General features: G+C 40.2%; 1 protein-coding gene across 1 annotated transcript in view; it reads left to right on the top strand.

Moving 5' to 3' along the window:
- Positions 1–516: 516 nt before the first annotated feature.
- SCN10A (sodium voltage-gated channel alpha subunit 10) overlaps positions 517–11,423 on the top strand; it is a gene marked incomplete at both ends in the record, with an annotated part of 77,461 nt that continues 66,554 nt past the window's right edge. Inside the window, 3 exons of the mRNA XM_079712606.1 lie at positions 517–786; positions 2,309–2,427; positions 6,371–6,451. Coding sequence (XP_079568732.1) covers positions 517–786; positions 2,309–2,427; positions 6,371–6,451 — 470 coding nt within the window. The remainder of the gene's footprint in view (positions 787–2,308; positions 2,428–6,370; positions 6,452–11,423) is intronic.

Here is an 11,423-nt window from a genome sequence, read left to right as displayed (position 1 = left end):
ACAAAGAGAAAGCAGCCTGGGTAGTCCAAATGGAGTTCGGAGAGGGGGAGAAGTATTGAAAATGTCGATAAAAAAAGGTTGTGATCAGAAAGTAGGAGGAGACCCAAGATAAAGTAGATCATGAACCAACGTCTTTGATGAATGCAGGAGAGTGCCTGCTACTCAGTGGTCATAGAAATGGGGATAGAGGGCAGTATGGCTGGATCTGGTGGGGGGCAGGGGGTACAAAAATGATGAAGGAACAAAGACTAGAAGCTCATGGACAGCATAGATACCACCCTGAGGTACGTGGAGTAAGATGAACTAACCAGTCTCCCTCGAGAATGCTGCAGGGCAGTGGGGTCCTGGGGGAGCTCAGTGTGAGTTAAGAAAGGAACTGGAGAGGTGGGGGGTCAGAGGGGGAAGAGTTCTAGCAAGCATGGTGGGAGGGAGAGAGCCAGTGGGCAGGCTGTTACCTCTCTGTGGTTATGTCCACTCTCATAAGAGTATAAATTCTTCCTGAAGAAGAATGAGAAGATGGAATTCCCCTTTGGGTCTCTGGAAACTACCAACTTCCATCGATTCACCCCAGAGTCTCTGGTGGAGATTGAAAAACGAATTGCTGCTAAGCAGGAGGCAAAGAAAGCCAAAGAGAAGTCCAAGAAACAGAAGGACCAGGAAGAGAAGCCTCGGCCCCAGCTTGACTTGAAAGCGTGCAACCAGCTGCCCAAGTTCTATGGCGAGCTCCCAGCAGAGCTGGTCGGGGAGCCACTGGAGGATCTGGACCCCTTCTACAGCACACACCGGGTAAGGGCTACTGGCCGGAATGGCCATTCTCAGCTCTGGGAGAGGAAACCTCTGTCCCACCCAGCCCAGGATTCCTCCTGCACCCTGGGTGATGTGGCTGTCAGCTGGACTCAATTAGTGAAAAATATATCTAATTCACCTCCTCAATACTCTCTTTGAACCTCTATGGTATTCATGATGGAGCTTAATTAAATCCAAATCCTCAAAAGCAGTGACAACTGCTGTGGAGTTTTCAGAGGAAGTTGGCTATTCCCTTGGATGAGTTCTGGCCTCAGATCTCCAGAGGTGTTGGCTTTCTATGCAAGTGGGGAGCAGAGATCTTGAGGCTGGGGGGAGGGTAGAATAGGGAAGGGGAACCAAAATCAGGATGATTTAAACCAGTGGTCCTCAAAGTATGATCTCAAAACCCCTGGGGTTCCCAAAACCCTTTTATTGGTTTAGTGGTTTAGTGTCATTTGTCTTTTTTACTTACATTCTTTTGTGAACATACAATAGTTAACATAGAGGCTATTGATGGAGGATCACATCTGTCTAACAGCTACTGGAATGTATGCTTGTATACTCCTGTGTTTTAAAAGGTCCTATCTTTTTTTATTTCTAATATTATATATATATATATACACACACACACATATGTACAAACATATATATACACGCATATATACACGCACACATGGTATAAGCAAAAAGGTATAAACATTAACAAGAGATCATTAAGGTCCTCAGTAATTTTCAAGAGTACAAAAGGGTCCTAAAATAAAAGTTTGAGAACCACCAGTTTAAACAGTTTCATGACAATTATCCTGTTTGTATTTTATCTTGGATGTTCTATAAAGCTGAAAAAGTGGTGTGTGCATGTTTGGGGGTTGAGAGGGGCAGGAATCAACCATCTCAAATATGGTTTGTAGAGAAAATAAAAAAGGTACTGAAATGACTTTCTCTCTCCTCTCACCTGCCAAGAGCGGTTATCCCCCAAAATGCTCAGAGGAGGGAACCAGTAGAGGGTTAAAAGGGGAGACCTAGGAGGTGGAGAACAGAAGGACCATCACAGACTAGGGATGATCCACTAATCAGAAGAGGAATTAAATGCAACCAGAACTTCACCCCCCTGCTGCCAGAATCCTCTCCCTGGGCATGATGCATCTCACCAACCCTGGGTCAGCTGCCTGTTCACTGGGCAATCTCAGAGGCCCATCTTGATGCACAGTCAGCCACGGGGCCTGGGGTCTTGCTAGAAGGGTGAGGATATAGCTTTTAGCCCCTGATCCTCCCTTACTCTCTGCCCCTCCGTTTGCCTCTCATTGACCCGTGGTTCCCAGAGCCCTACTTGCTCCTGAGCCTGAGATGATCTCACTTATGCTCAAACCCATGGCTGAAGGAGGATGCATGTTTCTCACTGGAGATCCACCCTCTGTTGTGGTTTTTTTTTTACATCTTTATTGGATTATAATTGCTTTACAATGTTGTGTTAGTTTCTGCTGTACAACAAAGTGAATCAGCTTTATGTTGTGTTTTGTTTTAGACATTTATGGTGCTGAACAAAGGGAGGACGATTTCCCGGTTTAGTGCCACTCGGGCCCTGTGGTTATTCAGTCCTTTCAACCTGATCAGAAGAACAGCCATCAAAGTGTCCGTCCACTCATATCCTTTGCACAGTTGCTCCTTCCACATGTTAGAATCAAGCGGTGCCCACTGTGTCACGTACCTTCTTTGGGGGTTAACAATAGAGCCTTCCTCTAACTGAATCCTAAAACAACGAGATCATCAAATTGAAAAAAAAAGTTTGTGTTTTTAAGGTGTTCAACACCCAAAAGCAGTCCCAAGACAGAGGAGGTGTTCATGCAACCCACACCTGGTCTGGGATTCAACTAGACCAGTCTGGACACATGTGTGGATGCACAAGTTGAAAAGGGGAGATTGCTGATACACCCAGGTATATTCTCATCATATGTGGCCTGTTCTTCCCACAACATAATAACCCCCCTAGGCTTCTTTGGGCAGGTATGATAGGTGTGGGTTGATATTCTGTGTCCTAGCCATGCTGGAAAGTGATTGCTTATTTGGCAAAAAAGCAACTCTTGAGAAGGCAAAGAGAACAGACTGCAACGGGCAGAGCGAAGATTGTCTCAATGGGACCCCACTGGTCATGGGGTACTGCCTACAGCACGTTACCCCCAAACTACTGGCAGGTTAAAAATGTCAGTAGTCTGAGGTTCATGCCATTGAGGAACGTAGTAATGGTTAGTAATACGTTGGTCAAATGTCTGTATTAAATTAATTGCTTTATGTAGCTTCAGAAGCTGCCTCGAACTTTTCTCTTCTTTTTTTTTTTTTTCAAGAGAAGCCAAACTAGGACAAACAAGAGACTTTGGCTTGGTTTCCAAGGATCTTCCCTAGTGACTGTCCAAATTGGAAGTTCCTAATAACAAATTCAGCCTTGGCTTCTCGGAGGTTGGTTTGCAAGACCAGCCTTGCCTCAGCTGCCTGGCAGATGGTAGCCAGCCTCTTAGCAGGTGTCTAGTAAAAGAACTCTCGCCTTGCACTCTGGGGTAGATTGTTGGATTGCTGGACAGCACTCAGTGAGCTGGTAGCTCACTACATTACATTTTCCCTTTGCATGTTTTACCTTTATGGCCAACCAGTGGGAATAATATTTTCTTAATTCAATCTCGGCTTTCCTAATGCTGTAGAAGAGTATTTAATAATAATAATAGGGGCTTCCCTGGTGGCGCAGTGGTTGAGAGTCTGCCTGCCGATGCAGGGGACACTGGTTCGTGCCCCGGTCCGGGAAGATCCCACATGCCGCGGAGCGGCTAGGCCCGTGAGCCATGGCCGCTGAGTCTGCGCGTCCGGAGCCTGTGCTCCACAACGGGAGAGGCCACAACAGTGACCACAAAATAATAATAATAATAATAATAGGCTCCTATTTGCTAAATACCTCCTAAGCATCAACACTGTCATAGGTACAGAAACCCTTGAAGAAGGGATTAGCACCTCCATCTTACATATGATGAAACTTACTCAGAGGCATTAAGTTAATTGCCCAAGGTCACACAGCTAGTTAAAAGGTCCAGCCTGTGTCTTGCTTAGGGCAGTATCAGCAATAAGGAAGTAGGCAGTTAATGGAAATGAATTAGGGTAATTTTTTCTCTAAGTATGTCATCTCTACATAGGTTTTTTTTTTTTTAATATACAATTACATAAAAATTACAAATAAAGAAAAACAGCAAATATACAAACTCCTTTTCATCCATCCTGGTTGAATTACATCTAGTTAAGTAAGAAACAACTAATTAGTAATAAAATCCCTTTAAAGAACCAAGTAATCAGTAAATATTCTTTTTATCTTGAGATTTGATGAATAAATAATTGCTGGGTGGAGTCACAGCTGGACAGAAAAGCTGTTAAGGGTCTCCTTCTCTCAAAAGTCAGCATTTATATATTTAAATCTCATGAACTTGGTAGCTCCAGCCCCCCACATATTATTCAAGGTATGGAATTCTCAATCTCCTATTATTAATATTTCACCAAAATTATAATTCTAATCAAATTTGCTCTGAATGTTTTCACAAGTAATATTATCAGAATATATCATAATTCTTTAAAGGTTGTGGAGTTGGAGATATGATTTTAATTTAACCCTTGGGTTAACATTTCCCCCCAACCTGAACACATTTCTTAATTTAATTGCAAGTCAACAGGAAAATGTGGTTTAATTAGTAGAATTTCCCTTTTCAAAATAGATGGGCTCCTAAGTAACTGTAAAACAGGGCACATTAAAGGCATTTACAGAAAACTATCTAAATAGATTTAGATACTTCTGCTCAAATTGAAATTATGAAAGATGGGTGGTTCACTCTGTAGGTCAAGCTTATATCTTCAGGTGTTTTCTTTAGGAAGTAATTGTTAGGAATTCAGAAAAATGTCCAATGGGGGAAATCTATCTTTGGACTTCACCCCCAACATTTCTGCCCCATCTATTTACCCGCTTCCACTCACCTTACTTTTCAGTGTCTCTATCCCCTTCTTGTAATCCATTTGCCCCCAACCTCTACTTTAAGATTCTCCCCTCTTGCTATTCAGAGTTCTCCTCAGCAGCCTAATCCTGTTTGGAATCTTCTCCTTGAGCCGGCATTTTACTCCCCTGTGCCTGCCTCCATTCCTAACCAGATATCCATTTCCTCAGTGTGCCTGATCTCAGCTAAATTGGAAAAACAATCTGACGAACCTGATTGCCATGAAAGCGTGTAGCCCTCCCCTTATCTCTAACTTCCTAGGAGTATAGTAGTCCCCCCTTATCCATGGGAGATACTTTCCAAGACCCCCAGTGGATGCCTGAAACCACAGACATTACTGAACCCTATATGTTTTTCCCTATACATACCTACCTATGAAAAAATTTGATTTATAAATTAAGTAAGAGATTAAATTAGGTATGAGATTAACAACAACAATAATAAAATAGAACAATTATAACAAAATACTGTAATGAAAGTTAGGTGAATGTGGTCTCTCTCTCTCTTTTTTTTTTTTTTTGCGATACACGGGCCTCTCACTGTTGTGGCCTCTCCCGTTGTGGAGCACAGGCTCCGGACACGCAGGCTCAGCGGCCATGGCTCACAGGCCTAGCCGCTCTGCAGCATGTGGGATCATCCCGGACCTGGGCATGGACCCGTGTCCCCTGCATTGGCAGGTGGACTCTCAACCACTGCGCCACCAGGGAAGCCCTGGTCTCTCTCTTTATTGTACTGTATTCACTCTTCTTCTTCTTGTGATGATGTGACATGATAAAATGCCCACGTGATGAGATGAAGTGAGGCGAATGATGTAGCCATTGTGACAGGACATTAGGCTGCTATTGACCTCCTGATAAGTCAGAGGGAGGAACATGTGCTTTGGGTGACCCAGGATCATGGAGCCATGATGATGTCGATGGTTGGGTGTCAGAAGCAAACAATGTTGATGGTTGGGGATCCCTGGTGGGAGGGAGTGGGAAGGCTAAGATATCGTCACATTAACTCAGAATGGTGGATAATTTAAAGCTTATTTTCAGCCCACCATTGACCACGGGTAACTGAAACTGCAGAAAATGAAACCATGGATAAGGGAGGCACTACTGCATTCTCCTTGTCTTTTAGGAAAAAAGAGACATTTGCAGAATGAAATTTCAGGCCACATTGTATAGTGAAATACAGGTGTCAGGGCACAAGGACATTTTGGAAAAGGGATTCTGTTTCCTTTCATCTTGCTCAGGGTTCTATTTTCAGACAATCTGAGTCCACATCTCAGCACCATGGTTGACAAGCTATATGACCTTGGAAAAATATTTAAGCTTTGTCAGCCTGTTTGCTTAGCTCCAAAGTGTAGGTAATAATATCCACCTGCAGGTTAGTTTATTAGAAATAATGTGGACAAAGTATTCAGCCGAGGATAGGCACTCAGTGTCAGCTGTTATTATGACAAGAACATAAAGTTGATCCTAGCTAAAGAGTTATGGATTTAATCAGTTCGGCATCAAGGTGATCAGAGGTGACCTCAGGAAAACGTGGTGACTCTTAGCTTTTCCTTAACACAGGCCTCTCAGGTGGTTCAGTTTATTTATAACCATCACTATTTTGGTCAATTGTGTGGGCATGACCCAAACCGAACTTCCAGAGAGAATGGAGTGAGTAGATTTGCTGTCATTCTTGTGCCTTTCCTTTCTGTCCTCTCTTTCTGTTCCTTCACTGGGTGACATTTTTCTCTTATTCATCCTGCTGGGTCTCATTTGGGTAATGTGGGATCCTATTGCCTATCTGACTTTGCAATGCTTAGATATCTTCTCTGTGGACTTTGTTTCGTAAACACACATATGATATTCAGCTTCAAAGAGCTATAGATGAGTGGTTCTCAACCTTGGCTGCCCATCGGAATCCCCTGGGGAGATTTAAAAAATATTGATGCCTGGGTCCCAGCCCCAGAGGGTCTGATTTCATTGGTCTGGGGTGGCTAGGGCAGATGAACCCCCTGCCTCCCCCCTCCACTCACCTGTTAGGTGCACACCTGAATGCAGTTGAGGGAAGTCCTACTCAGAAAGAGAAAGAGATGCAGAACTAAGAACAAATGGTCCTGCAACATATTCAGAAAATAACCCATGAATGAAGCTGTTGGCTTGTATACCTCAAAGTGACCATAAAATTCCTGAGATTATTCTATCTCCCTGGGTTAATGCTAGAATCTCTGTAGTTTCAGACTGTGAGGCCTTTCCAAAAATATTCTTCACCAACCCATCTGGGACGGTTGCCCCCTGCCCAGCTCAAGCAGGGCATATTTTTGGTATAATAACAGGAGCTTTGTAGAGCTTTCTCTTTTTCCAACTTTGTAATTTTTGTCTTTAGCTGACTATAACTTAATACATGCCACAATAGAAAATATGTTCCATTTCTATTAATAAATTAAAGAAGAAAAATCAAGTGGTCATATTAATTGATGCTGAAAAGTTATTTGATAAAGTTTGTTATCTGTTTATGATTAAAAACTCTTAGAAAAGTAGAAGTAGAAGGAAATTGCTGTACTCTGATAAAGGGTAACCACTTTAAAGAAAGGAGTAAACATCATACTTAATTGTGAAACACAGCAAGCTTTCTCTTTGAGATCAGAAGGAAAAAAAGCAAAGATCTCTGTTACATCAGTTGTATTCAGCTTTGTAAAGGAGATCCTAGCCAGTGTAGTAAAGCAAGGAAAAGAAATAAAGGGTATAAGAATAAGAAAAGAAATATGTATAAAATAGATAACTAATAAGAACCTGCTGTATAAAAAAATAAAATTCAAAGAAAAACATAAGAAGTAGCAAAGATGTCATGATTTATAGATAATATAATTATGTACATAAAATAGCCAATGTAATCTAGAGGTAAACTATTAGAATTAATAAGAGAGTATAGAAAAGTAGCTAGGTACAAATTAATATACATAAATCAATCGTATATATATACTAGCAACAAACAGAAAATAAAATCGTTTTTAAGGATACCATTTACACTGGCAGTTAAAAATATCAAGTTTCTAGAAATAAGACTATCAAAGTATGAGTAAAATCCCTAAAAAGAAAATTATAAAAATATTAAGTAATATTACAGAAAACCCAATAAATGGAGAGATATATTGTATTCTTAGATTCAAAGTCACAATATTGTAAGGCTCCCCAAAATGACTAATAAATTTAACGTGATTCCAATCAAAATCCCAACAGGCTTTTTTTTTTTGTGTGTGTGTGTGTGTGTGTTACGCGGGCCTCTCACTGCTGTGGCCTCTCCCGTTTGGGAGCACAGGCTCCAGACGTGCAGGCTCAGCGACCATGGCTCACGGGCCCAGCCACTCCGCGGCATGTGGGATCTTCCCGGACCGGGGCACAAACCCGTGTCCCCTGCATCAGCAGGCGGACTCTCAACCACTGCGCCACCAGGGAAGCCCCCAAAAGGCTTTTTTTAATATAACTTGACAAACTGACTCTAAGATTTATATGAAAATGCAAAGAGCCAATTATAGCCAAGACACTTTTGAGATAGAAAAACAAGGTAGGAGACAATGATGTGCTCTACTGGATATCAAGATTTACTATAAGCTCTAATGATTGAAACAGTATGCCATTGGCGTAAGATTAGTCAGACCAGTGGAACAGAATAGTTGGCCCATAAACAGGCCAATGCACATACAGACCTTGAATTGGTGACAAAAGTGGCACTGCAAAACAGCAGGGAAAGGGCAGTCTTCAGTAAATGATGCTGAAGAATTAGGAATCCCAGCAGAAAAATTACATTGAACATCCAACTTTACACCAAACACAAAAATCAGTTCTAGGTGGATTAAGATCTAAATTTCTTTGTGAAAGACAAAGACATCAAACTTTTTGAAGGTTAAAAAAAAACAAAAAAAAAAACCAAACAAAAACAAACAACAAAAACCACAGAGAAGTTTCATGACCTCAGGTTAGGGAAAGATTTATTACATATGATATAAGAAGCACTAACCACAGAGGAAAACACTGATACATTTTAGGATGTTAAAATTAAGAATTTCTGTTCATCAGAAGACAACTTAATGAGAGTGAAAAAGTAAGCCTACTGAGTAGAAGATATTTGCAACACATATACCTCAAAAGTGTTTACATCCGGAATAATGAGCCCCTACAAATCGATTAGAAATGTGTCAGAGCAACCAACTGGAAAATGAACAAAAAATTAAATAGATATTTCATAAAAGTAGAAATCCAAATAGTCAATAAACATATGAAAATATTCTTAATCTTTTTCTTAATCAAGGAGATGTGAATAAAATCACACTGAGAGATTATTATACCCTCATCAGATGAGGAAAATTCTAAATTGTGATAGTACCAAATATTGAGAAAGATATGGAGCAACAGAAACGCATATCTTGCTGGTGGGAATGTAAATTTTTACAACCTCTTTGGAAAGCAGTGAATATTATCAAATAAAGGTGAAAACACACATACACTGTGATCTTTTAATTATACTGTTAGGTGCATACACTCAACAGAAATATGTACTTATGGGCACCAGGATACAGCTGCGAAAAGTTCATGAACATTCCCCATAAAAGTTAAAAATTGGAAACAACCAAAATGTCCATACATTTTTGAATATATTAAATATCTGTTATATTCTTAAAGGGGGATAATGTATAGCAATGAATATGAATAAACTATATCTCCACACAACACCAAGAATGAGTCTTAAGAAAATAATATTGAACAAAAAAAGCCAGACACAAAAGATTACAAAAATATAATTCCATTTATATGAAAATTCAAAAACAAGCAAAACTTAACTATTTTGTTTAGGAATGCATACTCAGGAGGTAAAAATATAAATTAAAAAGGCAAGAAAAAAATATCAAAAATTAGGATAGTAGTAACCTCTAGGGCAAGAGGTTATGGGTGTTCAAATTGTTCCATTTTGTGACATGACTAGTTGTCATACAGCTGCTCTGTACTGAATAGTGTCCCCCCAAATTCATGTGTTGAAGCCCTAATTGCCCCCCATGTGACTGTACAGGAGAAGGGGCCTTTAAGGAAGTGATAAAGGTTAAATAAGGTTGTAAGGGCAGAGCTGTGACCCAGTAGAGCTGATACCTTTATAAGAGAGGAGTGGACACCAGAACTCTCTCTCTACCATGTGAGGACACAGCCAGAAATAGCCATTAGCAAGCCAGGAAAAGGGCTCTCACCAGAACCTGGCCACACTGGCACCAGCCCCTAGAACTGTGAGAAAATAAATATTTGTTGTTTAACTACTGAATCTATGGTATTTTGTTATGGCAGCCTAAGCTGACTAATACACAAGCATTCATTTTACAACTAATTTTTGTTTCATGTGCATTTTCATTATGTATGTTACATATCATAATGAAAAGCTTTAAAACAAAATAAATGTAAAATAAATGACCATTGCATTAAATACAGAATACTGAAAAATATGTCAGAAGACAGTAACTATGTAGATAAATTGCTGTTAGAATTGTAGTTTATTCTCTCTCTCTCTCTATATATATATACATATATATATATATACACACACACACACATATATACTAAGATGATATAGCATGTAAAATTTCTATCCTTTTTAACTTCTAATGCAAAGCATTTTCTATCAAAAGTAAGAGTTATTTGGGGATTCTGGTTAAATATGGAAGATAGCATGAATATGTTTTACCCCAACCCTCTCAAAATGCCAATGGAATGACAGCATGGGAATAAGAACGGTATAAATATACAAGAACAAAGAGAAGTAAAAAGGAAAGCACAGAGGACAAAAGATGTCAAAACAATCTCAGAAGACCGAAAGTGGGTGGAGGACAGTAAATGACTCAGCAGACGAGGGCTTGTTAAATGACAGTGCCTGCAGAGGGGGATAAAAAAGGGGATCAAGGCATTTTACCCCCTAAAACTCCAGAGGCCCTGAAAACGTTGACATGGTACAAATAGCAGAAACTGGGACTAGAAAGAGGGAAGAACATGGGAGCAGAGGATGTTCACTTATTGTCGCTTCTATAGTAGCAAGAAATTAAAGAGCATTCTTTAAAGTTGATACATCAAGGAATGAAAAATAATTACATTTAACAGTACAAAGGTAAGCAGGAAAAAGATATTATTAATACAATCAGGTGATGGATGAAACAGAGGGAAAAGGAAAGAGAATTAATGGAAATAAGAGATATTATTTAAAGAGATAGCATAGTAAAGGCAATGTATTACATAGTTTTGATTATAATTATAAATGTATATTTTAAGGCAACTACCAGAACTAAAATAAAAACTCTTCTAAATTCAGAATCATACAGAAAAAAATAAAGCAAATAAAAAATATCAGACAATGAAATATTTTAAAAACTATTAAAAACATAACACAAGGGCTTCCCTGGTGGCGCAGTGGTTAAGAATCCGCCTGCCAATGCAGGAGACACAGGTTCGAACCCTCATCTGGGAAGATCCCACATGCCACGGAGCAACTATAAGCTAGTGCGCCACAGCTACTGAGCCTGCGCTCTAGAACCCGCGAGCCGCAACTACTGAAGCCTGCTTGCCTAGAGCCCGTGCTCCGCAACAAGAGAAGCCACCGCAATGAGAAGCCCTC

The sequence above is a fragment of the Hyperoodon ampullatus genome, assembly GCF_949752795.1.
Source record: "Hyperoodon ampullatus genome assembly, chromosome: 10".
Lineage (NCBI taxonomy): Eukaryota > Metazoa > Chordata > Mammalia > Artiodactyla > Ziphiidae > Hyperoodon > Hyperoodon ampullatus.
Note: the sequence above shows the minus strand (reverse complement) of the source record. Positions and strands in the feature narration are given on the sequence as shown.